The 19,812-nt window shown below is 34.2% G+C and overlaps 2 protein-coding genes across 6 annotated transcripts in view; one reads left to right on the top strand and one right to left on the bottom strand.

Moving 5' to 3' along the window:
• LOC108222347 (callose synthase 10) overlaps positions 1 to 17,078 on the bottom strand; it is a 40,741-nt gene extending 23,663 nt beyond the window's left edge. For 3 of the 5 annotated variants that reach the window (XM_064094199.1, XM_017396268.2, XM_017396267.2), the window contains exons 1-19: positions 16,700 to 17,076; positions 15,752 to 15,849; positions 15,455 to 15,618; positions 14,057 to 14,180; positions 13,590 to 13,700; positions 13,269 to 13,394; positions 8,388 to 8,477; positions 8,156 to 8,253; positions 7,971 to 8,088; positions 7,411 to 7,539; positions 4,667 to 4,743; positions 4,502 to 4,580; positions 2,560 to 2,652; positions 2,356 to 2,458; positions 2,157 to 2,280; positions 1,814 to 1,994; positions 1,668 to 1,720; positions 776 to 836; positions 605 to 686 (exon numbers count right to left, since the gene is read on the bottom strand). In XM_064094199.1, coding sequence (XP_063950269.1) covers positions 605 to 686; positions 776 to 836; positions 1,668 to 1,720; positions 1,814 to 1,994; positions 2,157 to 2,280; positions 2,356 to 2,458; positions 2,560 to 2,652; positions 4,502 to 4,580; positions 4,667 to 4,743; positions 7,411 to 7,539; positions 7,971 to 8,088; positions 8,156 to 8,253; positions 8,388 to 8,477; positions 13,269 to 13,394; positions 13,590 to 13,700; positions 14,057 to 14,180; positions 15,455 to 15,618; positions 15,752 to 15,849; positions 16,700 to 16,826 — 2,038 coding nt within the window. In that variant the 5' untranslated portion in view covers positions 16,827 to 17,076. Of the gene's footprint in view, positions 1 to 604; positions 687 to 775; positions 837 to 1,667; positions 1,721 to 1,813; positions 1,995 to 2,156; positions 2,281 to 2,355; positions 2,459 to 2,559; positions 2,653 to 4,501; positions 4,581 to 4,666; positions 4,744 to 7,410; positions 7,540 to 7,970; positions 8,089 to 8,155; positions 8,254 to 8,387; positions 8,478 to 13,268; positions 13,395 to 13,589; positions 13,701 to 14,056; positions 14,181 to 15,454; positions 15,619 to 15,751; positions 15,850 to 16,699 lie in introns of all 5 variants that reach the window. The other 2 variants (XM_064094201.1, XM_064094200.1) reach the window with 2 other exon arrangements.
• A 594-nt stretch (positions 17,079 to 17,672) lies between these two features.
• LOC108224027 (GDSL esterase/lipase At3g48460) lies at positions 17,673 to 19,403 on the top strand. The gene is made up of 2 exons (XM_017398548.2): positions 17,673 to 18,328; positions 18,777 to 19,403. The coding sequence occupies exons 1-2, from the start codon at positions 17,693 to 17,695 to the stop codon at positions 19,284 to 19,286; spliced, it is 1,146 nt and encodes a 381-aa protein (XP_017254037.1). The 5' UTR covers positions 17,673 to 17,692; the 3' UTR covers positions 19,287 to 19,403.
• The last annotated feature ends 409 nt before the right edge of the window (positions 19,404 to 19,812 follow it).

Here is a 19,812-nt window from a genome sequence, read left to right as displayed (position 1 = left end):
CACCTCAATCAAATTTCATAAACTACTATACAGTTATTTTAAATCTTGGAGCATGTACTGCCTTTAACTACTGGGCAGCATAACAATAACCGCTTATTCAACTAATGTCCAAATATGGTCCGAGCAAGATATACAGTTGTTTTAAAGCTTGGAGCATGTACTGCCTTTAACTACTGGGCAGCATAACAATAACCGCTCGTCCAACTAATGTCCAAATATGGTCAGAGCAAGATACATTGTAAAAAGAAAGGTTGTTTGTCTCGAAGAATCAATTACTAAAGAGCGCATTACAATGGATCAGAAATGAGCATGGAAAAAAAACGTGAAAGAATTAACACATAGTCTCAGCTTCTGAAAAGAAAATTTTCACCCCCCTGACTTGTGTATCCGGATTTTAATCCTTCAACAGCAACAGGGTATCAGCAATAATTCATCCATATCAAAAAAATTTATTCCTAGTTAATAAATTCAACTACGTCGCACTAACCAGAAACAAGTTATTTCAATAAAAAAAAATTAAAAAATCAGCATTCATTATCTCCAAATAAAAAGGGTACATGAACAAGTGACCACGAATATACCAGATTATTCAGATTTAACTTACTTTTTGAGATTAAGTCGTGCCATGAGTACTCCAACGAAGGAAGCTCCACAATAATATTTGTAGGTGTGACTAATGGTCTAATCTGCAAAACATAATACTAATATGTCATGCACATGTTATTTAATTTGTTGATAATCCAAGGAGTTAACAGAATAAGGCATTGTGACTTGCCTGAAGAAAGTAAGCAAAGGTGAACTGGCAAGCGAAGATCACCAACCAAAAGATTACATACCTGAAACAAATTAAAAGACCAAGAACTCTTTATGTTCAATGCCTTTGACAGCATGACGGTGCATCCTAAAAAACATTGCTATTGGTATACAATTCTTAACAGTTCAACTATAAAGACACATCATATCCTACTGCTTATCCCACTCAACATTAATCAAATTGAGCCATGCTCCACGTAATTGAATTGCAGATTAGCCCATTTGTATTAAAATTATAGAGTTAAGGTTTGAGATATCTCTTTTGAGTGTTAACAGAGAATTCTTCAAGGCATAAATAAAAATGTCAACTACTTATTCCGGATAAAGTTTACTAGTCTGTTTACAGATCTCATTGTCTAAAAAATTAACCAGGTAAGTTCAACAATGATAGTTTACAATAATGTGATAAATTTTTGTAATACCTCCTCCACAGCAGACATTTCACATCATGAATATAAAATTTGTGAGAAATTTGTAACTGACTATTTCACTATGACATCCTTCACTGATGTATCTTTTTCAACTTGAATCATCCACAAGGTTGAGATGATCTTTTCTTAATTATGTGAAGGGAAGTTTCAAGGTTCTAATAAAAACTTTAAGCTCCATATATCCGCGCATTTGTTTTAACAAACCGCTTCACCCTCTAAAGAGTAACAGATACATCAGAAACAAATAAAAATTGGCATTGGAAGGTAAATAACTTAGAAACATATCCATACTGACATACAAATTAATTTGAAAATCGTATTATAGTGAGAAACTAAATACCAGAAGCAAAAACGCAAACCAAAAAAAACAACTAAAATTAACAATAATATTATTATAAGGCCATCAAAGTGGCAAAAATTGACCTCAAGTAGTCACTAGTCCCTTCATAAAGAACACGACCAATAAAATATCGCTCCTGAAAATGACAAGAGATCTTGTAACCATCGTGGAACTTGCATATAAGTAATTAAAATGAACCTTCCTGCAAAGCACAATAAATAATACCTACCTGATAGATCCACTTAAAAAATTGAAAGAATGATTGATCAGACATCTCAGACAGAGAATGGCTTGCAGGAAGTTTGAGCAGCATTGCAAATACCACACGGCCACCAGCATAAACACCCAATACCAGTATATAGATACGGAAATAGTACGAATCTGAGTCCCTCCTTTCGTCCAAAACTTTCCTGAAATGACAATAAAAATAACCTATTCAATATCTTCTGCTAGCTAAAAATATAAGATCAATAAGAAAGATAAAAGCACGCAAAACCACGCACGCCAAAAACTGACAGTAAAGGTAAGGATAGTAAAAGAATCTAACATATTACAGTAGATAATACACTTACACATATATGCATGTCACAAATAAAGAGCCCAAGGCACCCCAGAAAAATCTAACAAGCAGCCTTGAAATAGCCAAGGCTCCAGCAGTACTGTGGGCCCCATACATAAGGATGACATCTAAACAACCTAAAAGCAAGAATATGAGGTCAGCCTACAGTATATAGAATTTAAAAATAGAGGGAGAAGCCCTGGCATACTTACTCTCAGCAAAGTTCATGATGGAGAAAGTCGGACCAACGCTAAGCAATGTTATAAATGTATCACGGTTTACTGTTCCTTTTTTAAAAGCTACAATCGTCAATGCCTGAAGTAAGAGCAAACAGCCAAAAAAAAAAAAAAAATCTATTGAGCAGCGAACAATTTGAAAGATTGCTACAGTATCCATAGCTGGAAAATAAACTTTACCTGGAACATTACAGCCAAAAATATCCATAGACGATGGAAACTACAATATAACTGTAAGAAGGTTCGATGCTCGACGAATGTGCTTGTCCAAGTCTGCCAGATTGGTTTCAATTTTGCAAGAATCGTAAAATATAAGTCAGAATGAAGATGCAAGAGAACTGTTAATTTACCAGTGTCCAATCATTTGTATATGATTTTTACTTTTTCGCAAAAATCTTCAAAAGCAAAAAGTTATATGGTGCCACCAGATACTTCTAATGCATATCTTAATCATCTTAAGATAAAACTTATAATTTGATGTTCCAGAAAAGAATAGATAAAATCTTTGGTAAAAAAATATTTCAAAATTCAAGCAATAACACCGCCAAAATTTACTACCAACATGAAAAATTTGCATGTGCTGAAAGATACTTGAAAAAAAATATTGCACATTGGTATATGTGTACATGGTAATACAATGCCATTGGACCAATCTATGCATATTGCCTGCCTCTTAGTCTTGGCGGAGCTTAAAATTGTAACAAAATAAAAATAAAAAACACTTTCAGTCAGCACTGATATAATATTCAAACATCGTCAGAATTTAAGTCGGCTTATAGCCAGCAAACCCTATTGGATATCAGGGCAATGTTCTACAAATAATAAGAGGTTCATGTCCAAACAAAAAATATCAGTTTTTCAAATAAACAGCTCCTCTTTTTTTGTTGGTAAAACTATTCTAAGTGCATCTTTATCTTCAGCAATAATGCACATGAATGGGAAAAAAGGTCCCAAATATCATAATTTAGAGTTATAATGCCCCAATAACATAACCCCAAAAAATGGCCCTGAATATCACGAAGAGACATATTATCGTGTGGCGTTTACTTATAAACTACCAAAATGCAACATAATGTTGAGTTGGACAATTTTGCTCTTTTTTTTGCTTTTTTCCTCTTTAAAAATAATTTTGGTGACCCACATTGAAGTTGCGTTTTGCACCCAAAACACAACTTAAAGTTGTGTTTTAAACTTTAAAAAAAATATATAAATTAAATTGGCTGACATTAGGGTTCACATTTGGGTTTTACAATGATTAATTTATACTTGAATTTAAATTGGCTAACGGTTAGGGTTTAGGACCTAAACCCTAATTAATTCGAGACTTTAGGGCCTCACGGCCCTAAAGCCGAGAAACCAGTTTAATAAAGTAATAATTGGAACATAAATTAATAGTCGTTAATATTTTAGGGTTCATATTTGAGTTTTAGAATGATTGATTTATACTTGAAATTAAATTGACCGGCGGTTAGGGTTTAGGAGGCCCTAAACCCTCGAGCCTAAACCCTAATTAATTCGAGGCTTTAGGGCCGTGAGGCCTTAAAGCTGAGGAACCGGTTTAATAAAATAATAATTGGAATGTAAATTAACAGTTGTTAATATTTTAGGGTTCATATTTTGGTTTTAGAATGATTAATTTATATTTGAAATTAAATTGACCGACGCTTAGGGTTTAGGATGGAGGTTTAGGGCCCCTAAACCTAATTAATTCGAGGCTTTAAGGCCGTGAGGCCCTAAAGCCGATGAACCAGTTTAATAAAGTAATTTAATGGTTGTTAATATTTTCAGGTTCACCGTTGGGTTTTAGAATGATTAATTTATACTTAAAAAACATTTTAGGGTTGAATAGAAAACGCTACATGATGTAGCGTTTTGGAAGTTAAACGCTCGACAAGATGGTGTTCAACCGTTGAAACGCTACACAAAATAGCATTTTGCCCTGAAAGGCAAAACGCTACACGATCTGTCGTCACTAAATGGTATTCAGGGGCCATCTTCTACAAGACTGAGATTTGGGGCCATCTTTTCCCAAATTGTGATCGTCATGACCATCACCCCATGAATGGCTAAAGTAACCAACAAATCTGCATACATCATTAAAAATTGGTAATCAGAAACGAACCATTTTCCTCTTTTTAGGTTCCAAAAGAAAAGTTGAACCCTTCTTCATAGGCCAATTTAACTTAAAACAATCGGATGACCTGCAGACGGATAAAGTGACAATAATATGTTAAACTGTGCACAATTTTAAGAGAATTTAAATGTTACGAGGAATTAAGACAAATACCAGAAGTTTTCGTTGAAATCATCATAGTTTCTCCATTCTGACTGTGCAGTTTTCCCATTATTGTTTCTTTCAGCTTCCTGTGCATTTTCTTTTTGCAAATAATTAGTACATAGAGAGAGCGGCTAGCCTAGATAACATTATAAAACTTGCCAACATGCACCAACAGTCAAAAAGAAAAACACTGATAAGTTTCTTTAAACATCATAAATGAAAACTCCACGCAACTAAGCCTTAATCCTACACCAGTTCAGTATACTGTACACCCCAAATCAAGACATGATGGCACCTAGAATGGTTCATCATGAAGGCAAGTTACTGCTCACAGTTCCAGGAATATTACTGTAAGTGTTTGGTTCAACCACTGTGTAACCAATTAGTTACATACTTAATTTTGGTAAACTAAATCAAATAATATATAATCACTACGTAACTTGAAAAAACGATGGGTTAACTAGATAACTTGTTGGAATTATATTCTAATAATCTAAACTTGTAATAAATAAATTAGTATAATAAATAATTGTTTTATTAGTAGAGGATAAGTTGGAGAAATTGTGGGAGAGTATTGGATTGGTAATGAGTGTTTTTAGGATCGTGGAATAGTAGAATTTAGTTTCTGATGGACACTGGTTAGTTGCTATCACTTTGTTGGGTAGCCTTTATACATTATGTGATGTATCGCTTTTAACATATCAGAAAAAATACAATGTAGTCTTTGAAGATCATTTGCTCTTGTACACACACACACACACACAGAGATATATATATAGAGTGTTACTCCAATAGAAACCTTCTTATTCTAGAAACTAAAAACCAAGCTGAAATATCACTAAATCCTAAAGCAAATACCACTAAATTCTTAAACAACTCCATCTCCACCTCCATCTTCACCCACCCCACCTCCATCTTCACCAACCCCACCTCCACATCCGCCACTGCCACCGCCTCCGTCGTAACCTCCTCCATACCCACCACCACCTTTATGCCGCCCGCCCCTCCATCTCCACCTCCATTATTTCTCTAACAACACAATCTCTACCTCCATCTTCACCAACCCCATCTTAGTCGCTTCTTCAACCTCCTTCGGCCCCGTTCATACTTCTTTCTCCACCTCGGCTCAACTCCAAAACGCGGTGGAGCCGCCACTATTCCGGCAAAGCTCCAACCCCCTATTTCAAATCGCCCACACCTTCGCTACAATCAGCCTTCCTCCATCTCCACCTTCACCTCCACCATCTCCACCATCGTCACCACCATCTGAATCAAAAACGTGAACAAATCTAAAAATTTTGAGCAGTTTTTGGAACATATATGGAGATTCTGGGCGGTTTCTGCAAGTTTTCACTAATTCTTGCAACACTGATCACTAAATCCTAAAGAGAATATCACTAAATTGTACTGATAATATCATTAACTTGTATTGGTTTCTAGTTTTTATTTTAAGAGTGGTTTCTATTTGATCATGAGTCTATATATATATTCATCTTGTTTAATTTGAAGTTATGAGTTTTGTAATTTGATTTCAACATGGCATCAGAGAGAGGTTTTGTTGTTCCGCCGTCAGGCGGTGGTGAAGCCGCTGCTGGTGGTGGAGCCGCAGAATAAGTGTGTGATGAGATAGTTTCAGGTAGGCGTTGCAAAAGGATGGTGGCAAAGCTGCATGTGTAGTATGGGATGCATGTGTAGTGGGGGCTGCCGTGAAAGGCGAGGCATTGCCGGAGAAGCTAGCTGAAGGCAGAAAATGATATAGAGGTGAACATGTCTGAGAGAGATATTTTGCTTGGAATGCAATGATTTTTGAAGTCGAGAGAATCACGGGGGGAGTTGTGTTCTCTATTTTCCGGTAAAATCAAATGGAGGTGAACGTGCCAGACGGGCAAACACGGAAAGTGCCGGACGGGCAAATAAAAGTGCCAGATGGGCAAGGAAAAAAAAAGGCCAAATGGGAAAACAAGTGTGCCAGATGGACAAACAAGATGTGCCAGATAGGCAAATAAGAAGGGCCATACGAGCTAAGTTGAAAACCAAATGGGTTGAAAGCCATACGGGCTAGATGAATTGCATGAGACAAACAGGTTGACGAAGGTGTTGTAGAATACAACATTAAAAAGCCACACGGGCTGATGAAGACGTAGCCATACGGGCAAAACAAAATAGCCATACGGGCTCAGTTTAAAAGGTCATACGGGCCAATAAAGATATTCAGATGGGCACCGAAGAACTTGCCAGACGGGCATAGAAGCTAAGCTAAATTTAGATAAAGGGGAAGATTGTTGGAATTATATTCTAATAATCTAAACTTGTAATAAATAAATTAATATAATAAATAATTATTTTATTAGTAGAGGATAAGTTAGAGAAATTGTGGGAGAGATATTTTAAATACTAAGCTCTCAAGTTATAGTTCAATTTTAAATACTTTAGAAGTTGAAGTTCCTTTTCCAACTCATAGACTAGCCAACCAATCCTAGTAACTCATTAAGGTTCCGAGGTACTTACAGTTTCATATCTGAGTGACAATGAAACAAACGAGAGTACGAGACCTCGAAAACTTCAAAATACAAAGCAATTGGATTACAGTAACATTATTTATTTTAAACATCATTAAACTACCTAGAAAATACTTGTGTTGTGAGGATATTTTTTAACAGACTTTGTGTGTCTAATATTTATCTTTCTTGTACCATCCTCAATCAAAATGTTGCTCACATTATTTATAGTGTAACCATGAAAAGATTCCTTACCTTTGATATTACTTTGTATATTGGAGATATGACTTGCTGAAGATAAGAGACTGAATTGTCTTCACCAATACAGCTGGCAGCAGGACTAGCTTCTCCATGATCTAAGATTGCATCCAGCTCCCTTGCCATCTACACAACCAAGTATAGCCAGCATATTGAAGTACAAACATACAGATGTTTTGCATGTCATAAACAGTTCGGTAGGAGCCGCATTTTGATCCTTAACACATCATCTATTTAAGCAACAAATGCAGATCCGGTAAATCAATTTTAAGGATGCACATACAAAATATCAAGCACATACATGGTATCTATTTCAAGCACATACATACCATTTCGTCAAAGCTCGGAAGTCAGGATAAAAGCTTTTTACATCTACTTCAATTTAAAGTGACTTATTTCACATATCATACTCAAATGAACACCATAAGGATTTCGACTTGGTGTAATGGAAAGTAGAATTTGAAAGTGGCAATGATAGCACACAACTTGAACAAGCATGCAACAATCTGAAAGGAAAAAGCATGAGTAGAAGAACAACCATAATTCGAAGGGCTTACATGGTGAAATATATAGCAAATGCATTCAGGCAGAAAACGAACATTGGCAGCCTCCCCCCATATGAGAAAGTAAAGGGATACAAGAAAAAGCTTTCTGTCCCTGTTGGTTGCTTCCAAACTGTTGTAAACAATGAAAATTAGAAAGGGATATATGTCTTTGTAGAGCAACAGAATGTTCACAATACCTATTCCATACAAGCCGTATCCGCAAATATTTGCACCAATTAATGTAGTTGTCCAGGACTTTCAAGAAAACTTTTGTAACAGCTTTTTCGTCTATAATCTGCCGTTGGAAAAGATTGTTAGGTAAGTACTAGAAGCTATATAAACTAGAACTCATGTAATTAAAGAAGTGGGACATAAGAGGCAAACTCGTTATAAAATTGTAATCTGATGTTTGACTAAATTTGTACTTACAGGATCGGATTCCGCAGGTATGCCAACTCTTGATTGTGCATTTGCAATTATCAGTATAACGTTCTCACGTTGATTCTTTATATTGTCTTTCTGCAAACAAAAAACTTTTACACGATGCACAGAACGAAAGTAGATGGTATATCAGTTGGCATTAAATTGTTTTCGCATTATAGCAAGTAAACTATAACATCCCAAGCCCACAACTAGATGCATACAGGACCCAACAACCCACCACAGGTCGGCCCAAAAGTGCTAGCAAATTGGTATACATTAGTCATTTGCTTGTGCTTATAAAGGATCCAAATACTCTTTATCTAGTCAACAATCAAACTTACGAAACCCGGGCAGTGCCTTTGCACTTCCGGCCGAACCAAACCCACAGTAAAATGCATACCAGACCCAACAACCCACCACAGATCGGCCCAAAAGTGCTAGCAAATTGGTATACATTAGTTATTTGCTTGTGCTTATATAGGATCCATATACTCTTTATCTAACCAATGTGGGATGTTACATAAATAGACACAAAATATACAAATATCGAGTCAAGTAACCAAGCCTGATTATAATGGACTAATATCAGACTATTTTTCTTGCATCAACCCATGGAAAGATAATAAGGAGCACATTTTGAAACCAAAACAATGAACTATACAATCATACATATGAGGACTATATAAAAAAGACCCAGAAAGGTACAAGGGAATAAGTACTTAAGTATGTTCCCGGATACCAATAATAAATTCTAACCTGAAGATATGATGCAACAATCATTTTCGTTTGAGCGGGCCAAGCAATTAGTACGACAGATGCATGGCTCTATTTTTTAAGAAGCTAAAACCCGGATAAGCGAATGTCCACTTCAGATGATTTCGGACAGAATTTGAATTGCCAAAGGCACATATGTAGTTTGAAGAGGTTCCATAGTTCAAGATATTACTAGCTATCTAAGAAGCACCTAACGTAGTGTCAACAGATGTCACGACAAAAAATCAGCTAAGAATACATTAATAAAACATGTTTTAACATCTACACCAGCTTTTCGTTACTCCTTAATTACTTAACCAAATCAGCACAAACATGCCAATGGAACAGTCCAGTGTAACATGAACAGACTAGGATAATATTTCTATTATCTTTTTTTAAGAAGATAGTGAAGGGTTTCGAGCATCAATACGCAACAGAAACAATATAATAAAATCATAAAGACCAGAATTTATCAAAACCCCACGCAGGATTTATACAAAAGATGATATTTTATTCGTGCATAATATTGTAGAGTATTATTTCTTCTTGGTTTCTAGGGTTTATGTTTATTATCTTATACAACGTAGCCAGCTTAATCAGCCAAAAGAGAATATATATATATATATATATATATATATATATATATATATATATATATATATATATATGGGGGAGACAAAAACAAATTTTAACCTTAATCTTAATCTTAATTAGAGTTATCATCTACAATAAATTCTCAAGCAAAATCAAGTCAAGTGTACTATATTTTTATGGAGTTCAACCACCAATTTAGATATCATATAAATCTCAAATCAAGGTTAAGAAATTCTATGATTGTCTATTATAAAAAAATAAGGACGAATGCTATAGAAAAATAGAAAGATAAATTTAATTTGAGAGGGATGTTAAAGTGAACAAGTCAATTGTAACTTTAATACTTGGAAAATAATGCAATATAAAGGACAATCATCGAAGATAAAATTTCCTCTCAAATGATTTCTTTATCTTAATAATTGTAATAAGTTAAAGTTATTAAGATTCAGGAAGACAAAATTTGAGAGGGATCTAGGACTGAACAAGTCGATTGAAATCTTAATACTGGAAAATATTGCATTGCATCATTAAATTAGACTTTATTTTATTAGGAAAGATGAATTGTTTGAATTCATTGATTCCAGATTGATGATTTCATGAATTTCTAGAATTCTCATTACAACTTTTTCTCGATTTTAATTTTTTTACTGGCTCATTTTATGTTATTAATGTTATATATAAAGATATAAACATACTTCATATTATTAAAGTTAACATAATACCAATTACCAAATCTGATCCTGACGTTAGCGATTAAAAAAAATCTGAACCTAACATTAGTGAGTAAAAGAAAAAAAATTATAGTTGAGTGGTAGATTTCTAAAGACACAATAAGTTGGGTGACCAAAAAATTATTTTCCCTTTCGAACTTAATTAAATATTCCACCAAGCAATCTTTTGGTGACCCTTTAGGTTATTATTACGTTGGCAATAATTTAATATTTTAATATTTCATATTATAATTATAAACAATGAGCGGCATCTGGTAATACATCGTTGCTACCCAAGTAATAATAATTAAATCGGTGATCCGATCAAACGTGAAGAATGCATAATGTAATATAATCCCTTTAACGATATATTATATATTAAAATCGAGGCATGTAATATGCCATCATCTTCGTAATTTAATACAGGTTTTGTTGATCAATGAGTAGATTATGCTTTTCAAATCACTACCTGAAATACACTTTATCAGTATAGGGTCACGGGTTACTTTTAATGTAATAAAAGTATATTGATTCTCGTATAGAAATATGCCGATTTAAAGTCTAAGGACCATTACATCATTTTCACTGTGAGATTCACTTATAACACTTCAAACATGTAGAATCTCACATGGGGTCTATTCGACACCATGTATATTAATTTACATGTGCTTGATCTGATTTTAGTATTACTATACCTATGATCAATGAGATGTGATCATCAGTTAACAAAACACACTTGTCTTAATGTATTATCATTGTCCCTTAATAATAATACTCAGCTAAGTACCTTAAGAAATATTGATACTGTACAAATAATCTCATTTCTATGTACATACTAAGAGATAGAGAATGCATATCATATTCCAAGGACATTTCTTAATCGCACATTTTTATCACAGTTAATAAAGACACAATAAATTGATGAAGAATAACCAATAGAACATAATCATTAATAATCATATGTCTTTTTAATTAAAAACATAATAGTGTTGTCTTTAAGACACATACATTATCAGATAGTTAAAAGGAATCCCCATTGAATTAATCACTAAATACCCATTGATTTTACCTCATTCCACGACAAAGATAATCAATTATCACAAATTATATATATATAATTAGGACATAATACATATTCAAAAACTACAAAGCACTAGAAAAGATATGTTAGTAGTAGGACTCACAATAAATAGACATTCTTACATTTATCCATTTACCAAATACTTAAATTGTGGCCTACAGTTTGCTGCTTTCTAGATAATAACTACTTCTAAAATATGTAACACTATATCAAAGTAATTATATTATAAATAATATTATACACAATTATTTGTATTACATAATTATAAACATTGGTTACATGGCTTTTAAAAGGTTGAGATACAAACTTACAAAAATTTATCTTGAGATATGTAATAAATAACTACGTTATTTTAATATTAGAAGTAAGAGAATAGTTAGATGAAACATTACAAATAGCATTTGTAGAAAATAAACTGATAAAAAAATCAAAAAGAAAATAAACAAGAAAAACGGATAAGAAAAACTAATTAAGATGTCTGATTACAGCGTCATTTCATAAAAAAATATAGAGTAAAGTGCATTTTATGTACTTCTACTTTACTCAAGACACCATTAGTAATACTATAGTTCAAAATCGAGCACTCGCAATATCAATCTTTGTATTTCATTACACTTTGTTGTATTCCGTTAATTTGGATTAACTCCGTTAGTAATTTAAGAAGTCAAGTGCACTTTGTGTCTTCGCACTTTACTCAAAAACATCACTTGCAATACTCTAGTTGAAAATTTACGGTAAAGTGCGAGTACACAAAATACACTTTAAGTAAATTGCGTACACAAAGAGCACTTTACTCTCTAAATTATCAACGGAATTAACCCAAATTTACGGAATGCAACAAAATGTAATGAAATACGAAAATTGATATTACAAGTGCTCAATTTTGAATTACAGTATTACAAGTGATGTCTTGAGTAAAGTACACAGAGTGCACTTTACTCAAAAATATAAAATCATGTAAGATCATGGTATATTGGGTTTTTGAGGATTTTATTTAAAAGAATAAATTTATGCCTATCTACAAGAAAATTAAAATTTATTTTGGATTAGGAAAATCAGTGGAAATGGAGATAATATATAAGTTAACAAAATATACTAAATATATAGCGAGAGATTTTACTTAACAAATTAGAACCTGTAATTTGTAATATTTGGCTATAAATGATCAGAAGTATCAATCTACAAAGTAAACATAATGCCTCGTAAACACCAATATATAAAGAGTATGTTAGAAAATACATATTCAACGACATTAGTAATATATATACAAATTAAAAAGTAATTTAAGATGAAAAATTGAAAAGGAAAGGTGAAAAAGTTAAAAGAAGTTTGATTAATACACAGAGTAAAGCATGTGGGATAGTGCAGTGTGATGTCGTCGTTAGAAAAAATGAGGAAATGAAATTCCATTTGTGTCCCTTGATGAATAGAATAAACATTATGACGTGTGAGAGCATATTCAATACGGCGTTACGAAAATACGAATCATCAGGATATATTAGAAACATACATGGCAGTGATTACTGTCACTTTGATCTCCAATAGTACTGAAGACATCCATATAAGAGTACAAAACTTATATACAAGATGTGAAGAATAACAGCATACTACAGAAATATAGAAGTCGGAGGAGAGTTTTAGATTATTAATTGTTAATTGTTGATACGAAACTTACGACTTGACAACCGTTAATCAAAACTAATAGCATTCAAACAGGAGAAGAGATGAAATTAAAATGCAAACCCCAACCTGGAAACCGAACACATATTCCAGGAGATCGAACATGTCTAGTTCTTGTCGTCCGGAAATCTCAAGATCGTTTGGAAGCCGAGGAAACTGATTGGTATATCTGATGGCAGATATTGTACCCTTAACCTTTATATATCAACATATGAGAGGTTAAAGGAAAGAACTATAGACAAAAAGATACACATCCAAAAGAGACAATTATAAAGTTACCAGAGGACAGTAACTGAGACTGGGCCAGAGGTAAACTATAATGACAGCCTAAGGAACATGAACAAAGAATAGTGAAAAACTTAACATCTTCAGGATAAATCATATACGTACTTCTGGGAAAACCCCGATGGCATTCGTTATGGATGATGCTTCCAAAGGAACAATATTGTAACGTGTCAACTCCTCTGATAAAGTTGCATCCATTTTTTTCAGTCTTCTTAACTGTAGTGAATCAAATAAAGATAGAGCTAGAGTGAGGAAACATACAAAATGAAAAATTAAGTTAGAGAAACAACTTCTATCGAAGCGGCATGTTCCGAGTCATTGAGCACATCAGATCAACAACACAGGCTACGTACATATTTGCATATAATTGGTGATTGTAAATTGTAAAATTGGCCTCTCAAGCATGAAGAAGAGAAAGTAGTTATATAAACTGTAGGCCCTACAGCTACAACCACAAGTGGAAAAACAACATACATGCTACAAGTTAATATGGAATGCAGAAAGAGAACTTATGGCAATGTTTCATGCACATGAGCTACACAAAAGAAATAACTAGAAAGAAAAAGGAATACCTCTTCAGTTATAAGTCGTCCCACACCATCTGGACGTGCATCATTGCTTAGTGACTTCATAACCTCCACAAGGGCCAGCAAGGTGGACAATGCCTTTTTTGAATCATTAGATCTTAGTCCCAAGCTGAAAAAAGGAATCACTGGCAGGTCAAATGAAAATGACAAATAGATAAATGGTAACCAAGAGAAGAAAACTTATTTTTTCCTATGGCATCGCCACTTCCTACATATCGTAAGTCATGTAAGCATGGGTGGAATCTAGAGCTAAACCATCCATTTTAGGAAAAAAGAACAAGAACTAATAAAGAAGGAAACCTGTTAGTTTGTTTGGATGACGTGCACTTAACTCAAATATCATTTAAGACATGAAAGCAAAAATTGTACACATGAAACTTAATCGTTAAACAACTCGAACCTATGAGGTATAGGTAGAAGTGGAAGGATGAGCAAGAAAATGATTCATGACCAGAACCATACCACCCACGCAAGAGCCACAGCAATACAAGCTACGCAGAATTGTAGCTAATAAATGGTTATTGTAGCTTTATAGTCAAATAGGCACCAAACAACCAATTTGCATCGTAAGTTATATTTATGCACTATAAATGTTTGAAATTGATGTTACTTAAACAAAATATTCAATCTATTATATTTACATGAGATATGTATGTGCAAATTAAATGACTTGCAGTTTTCCAAACATTTCGATTTTTCAATTTTGTTTCTATTTATTTCCTATTATTAGCTCTAATATTCCTACCTCCAGAAATTACATTTTTAATGCAAAGATACTGTAAATCCAATATAATCTATTGTTTTGGTTTAAATCTCTGGAAGATAATGTAATTAGTTGCAAAGAGCCACTAATAGTTATTGTTGCAGTTGTGATTCATTATATTTTCTAAAAGTATGACGCTGAACAAGTTGTGGCTTTGGTTTGGGGTTGGGAAAGCATCAACAGCACCAAGCACTTCTTTTGAACATAACATTAAGCTATTTTAAAAATTATAACAAATAAAAAAGTATTTGTAAGCTCACAGGAACAATCATTTCCTCTGTGTGCCTACCATCACTGAAACTTTCTGATGGTAAGAAGTCATTTCTTAAGTTCTAGTTACGGAAACTGAGTAATCATTCCCATAAGTAATTCCCAACCAAATTTACACATACTTATTAATCAAACTGAGTACAGATTTTAGATGTTCCACTACAACTGATGGTAAGAAGTCATTTCTTAAGTTCTAGTTACGGAAACAATTGGAACAGTATACAAATATCCCAGAAATATAGGTTAGGATTTCAACAATATTCTACCATATCCTTATAAAATTTGAGTTCATAGAAATTCAATCCGTCACCATACAAGTTGATTATATTGAATTCATTGTTGAGACATACTTCCCCAGGTTGGCACCAAAGGTGCCAGATTCACGGTATCTTTGTTCCTCTCTCTGAATATCATCCAACCTGTGCCGCCTCTTATATTTTTGATAAAAATCCCACAAGCGCTCAGCATCATGATTTCGATCAAATCGAGCCCCGTCTTTTTTAGCAAGTTGTTTCTGTAATAAGTAAATCCACATCTCCAATTTCAAATGAAAGAGGACAAAGGAAAAAGACATTTTTGCCACTAACAAAAACTTTTCTTTTATGCCACAAACTACTTCTACTTTTTAAGACAAGTATATGCTATACCTTTATTAAAGACACTAGGCCGACCTTAAATTGTAGAACACCTCTGCCATCACTGTTAGGGTCCAAACGTTGTGCCATGTAGTATGCTTGCTCACACACTAAATTCAAGTACCATTGGCAAAAAAAAATAAAAAATTAATCTGCAAATAAACAAAGCAATGCATTCTTGGGTACTCTTGTGATGACACCTGTATCTATTATTCAACATTATAAATTATAGAACAACTCACCTAGCTTGAACCATTATAAAACTGATATCACGCAAACATAATATCAGGATTGCTCTAGTATAGTAAATATAGTAATGCAGTAATAGTAATATGTGCAGGGGTATTTGTGTCGTTTACTACATTTGTGTTTCTAGTATTGATGTGCATTGTGCATTTGCTGACTATACATGTCTGTCATTTTTCAGTTTTAGATGTTTTGTTACCTGATCTCTCTCTCTCTCTCTAAACTTCTACTCTATATCTGATCTCTCTCTCTCTCTCTGAATCTGTCTCTTTTCAGCATCTCTCCAATTTATATTGTTATCTCACATTTCTGCACTTAAATCACAGAAAAACACAAAACATTCATAAAAACAAAACTACAAAACCAGAATTCATGACACGTAACTGTATGTCGGATTTCACTATGCTCCGGTAAACAATCATAACATAATTAACATCTATTAGAATTTTTAGACTTGTATTACCACCACCTACATTTCATTAACTTCACACAAGTCAAAACTCGTCACAACTTAAGTTTTAGGTGATGTCACTTTTTATGATCAAATAGTCCGAAATTATCACACATACAATCAGATACAAAACTGTAGCAAGTATTCACCTATTTAGTCCTTAACACAATCCAAGTTCTCTCACCGCATAATTTCACTTTCAACAACTTAAATAACTAACTAATCACGAGAAAACACAACGACGATACGATTTAACAACTTACAAATTCGAGCAACATTAGGATCCTCGGCTTGAATTTCATCAGCAACTTGCAAAATCACATTGAGATTAGTATGTGTCTGAAGTGAATCGGGGACCACACCAGCAATTCCTCTAGAAACATTAGACATCTCTTAAGCCCTAACCAAATGAATGAGTTGATGAATGAAAATGTAAGTATATAAAGTTGAAATGGGGAATTACTTGTAAGGTAAGAAAAGAAGAGAGCATAAAAGTTTGATTTCATTTGATAACTCTGAAAAGATGCACAATTTCGCTTTAATACAAGTGCTGTCAATAATAAACTACAACGTCTTTTGGTGGAGAAGTCTGGAATATGACAAGAATGCGGAGGGCTAGGCAGGTTCATGGCTACTGGAGATGAACTGATTATGGGTAGTTAACTTTTCATGTGCCCGGCATTTTCCTTTTAAATTGTACCCTCTTGATTAATTTGAAGAAATAAATTACTATGGATCACTAATCTAAAAATCGGGTTTGAGGAGGTGATTGATATTTTTTTCTGATATTAGAATTAGTCCCGGAAGGGTTCAGTTTTTATTTTTTTCTTGCCTTTGCAATCAGTTGCAATCTATTATGTACTAAACGTAATTTTCAAAAAAAAATTTAAAATTGTATTTCTGATTGCATATAAAGTAGCTAGAAATTGCAGATATGGTTGCAGATGCAATTACTGTATTTTTGTAATTTTTCTTTGAAAGATAGTGTGTTTTTACAATTTGTTTAAGAAAATGATAGTATTTTTGCAAATATTCTTTTAAATATGGATATATATGAAAAAACCCTGATTAAATGTAATGTTTTCTATTCATAATAGATTATTATTAGTCCATTAATCTTTTGTATAATAAGTAAATCTAATTTAGTAAAAATTTATTTGATAAGATTAGTTTATTCCATTTCATCCTCTCCCGACCTATAAATATACAATAATCTGCCAAATTCAGAGCACACATTGACCCATAATTCTCCCACCATGTCTCGCTCTCTCCAAATCCATCTCATGCTCCTCACCCTCGCCCTCATTTCTCCCTTCACACACTCCTCAACCCAAAATCTCACCAACCCAAGTCCCTTCACAAAAATATACGCATTCGGAGACTCTTTCACAGACACTGGCAACACAAAATCACTCACCACCTTAGCCACATTCAGATTCGCCTCCAACCCCCCTTACGGCAACACATTCTTTCACCACCCCACGAACAGATACTCCGATGGACGATTAGTCGTCGATTTCCTAGCTGAAAAATTGTCCCTGCCTTATTTACCACCGTACCTTGATCAAGATGCTGATAGATCTCACGGCGTCAACTTTGCTGTGGCGGGTGCAACTGCGATCGAGCTCGATTTCTTTCTGAAAAATAATGTGCCTCTGTTCTTCACTCCCAAGTCGCTGAGAAATCAGTTGGATTGGTTTGCGGAGTTTTTGGGGAGCCGGGGGTGTAGGAATTTGTCGACCACACCACAAAAATGCGGGGCGGTGTTCGACGAGGCGCTCGTCTGGGTCGGGGAAATCGGGGTTAATGATTATGCGTATAGTCTGACGAGTACGGTTCCGGATGATATTATTCGAAATCTTACGATTGATAGAGTTACTCGGTTTCTACAGGTAAATTACTACCACCTAAAAACAATTAACATCCGTGTTGACCATTTACGGTTCATGCATGCACCATCATTTATTTTTATTCCCAACTAATTGGCTCTTACTGGTATTACATAAACCGTCCAAGAATACCATATGCACAAAACTAAACAGATATTTAATTAGGTGGGACCGTAACGGTTATGTGCTAAAGTTGTTAGAACTGATTTACAAATTTTACTCGTTTCGTCTGTTTTTAGTTGTCAACTTATGACTTTTAATGACTGAATTGATTGTTTTCGACCAAATATTAAAGATTATTTTTTACTATCGTTGAAAACTGAAAATTGCATTTTAGAATAGATTGCAGATAAACTAAAAAGATGCGGAGGGAGTACCTTATAATTGCAAATAGTACAGAATTATTTTAACTGTCAGCTGATATGAACACTACTGTGATAATGAAATACAGGCATTGCTAAAGATGGGTGCTAAGTATGTCATAGCTCAAGGTCTGCCGGCAACGGGGTGCCTAGCGTTTTCCATGGAAACGTATAACGTTACTGACAGGGACGAAATCGGATGCGTCAGAAGCGTGAATAACCTCAGCACCATTCACAACAATATCTTCCGACAAAATCTGGCAGGCTTGAGAAAAGAGTTTCCAGATGCTGTTATTGCCTATGCAGATTACGACAATGCCTACCGAAATGTTGTGAAGAATCGAGGAGACTATGGCATCAACCACCCGTTCAAAGCTTGTTGCGGCGCAGGTCCTGGTGAATACAACTTTAACATCTTAGCACCCTGTGGTTCAATATTTTCAACATCTTGCACAGACCCTTCTGAGTACATTAACTGGGATGGAGTCCATCTCACTGAAGCTATGTACAAGGCTGTTTCTGAGGAGTTCTTCGCAAAAACAGACATTTACCCTTCGTTTAGGCACTTGTTAGAACATAAAAGGCAATCTGTGAAATGAACGCAATATAATTTGCTATTTTCGCAAAGGAATTTCATGTCAGACAGTGATTATTTTAAATCTATATGAGGTTGCATAATGTAAACTTTCTGCTATTCATAACAATATCATGCAATATTTATGCATATTTGTGTTAACATACCAGTATAGTATATTCTGCTATGAAGGCATAAATAGGCTTTATCAATAAGAACTCTATTAGTTAGTATATCCATTAGATTCTAGATACAAAGTATCACTTGAAAGGATGTTTGTTTGGGGTCGCGGTCCACAGCCATTGATGGTTGTGGACAAGTTACGTGCCATGATTTTTGAACCGTTAGATGAATATCCGGCGGTCAGAATTATAATGTTTTTTTTAAACGTACAGCGCTTTTTAACCGTTGTATGGGGACTTGTCCAATGACATTTGATTTTCGGGCCGTTGGATGAATATCCGATGATTATAATATTTTTTTGACACGTACCGCGCTTTTTAACCATTGTATGAGACTTGTTCAGCACTTAAAAACCGATGTACTGAGTC

The sequence above is a fragment of the Daucus carota genome, chromosome 5 (assembly GCF_001625215.2).
Source record: "Daucus carota subsp. sativus chromosome 5, DH1 v3.0, whole genome shotgun sequence".
NCBI lineage: Eukaryota > Viridiplantae > Streptophyta > Magnoliopsida > Apiales > Apiaceae > Daucus > Daucus carota.
The sequence above is the reverse complement of the archived record's forward strand: the minus strand, read 5'-3'. Positions and strand labels throughout refer to the sequence as shown.

Coding starts and splice junctions, on each gene's coding strand:
- LOC108224027 (XM_017398548.2), top strand. CDS start 17,693: ATGTCTCGCTCTCTCCAAATCCATCTCATGCTCCTCACCCTCGCCCTC. Junction 18,329..18,776: donor GAGTTACTCGGTTTCTACAG/GTAAATTACTAC, acceptor AATGAAATACAG/GCATTGCTAAAGATGGGTGC.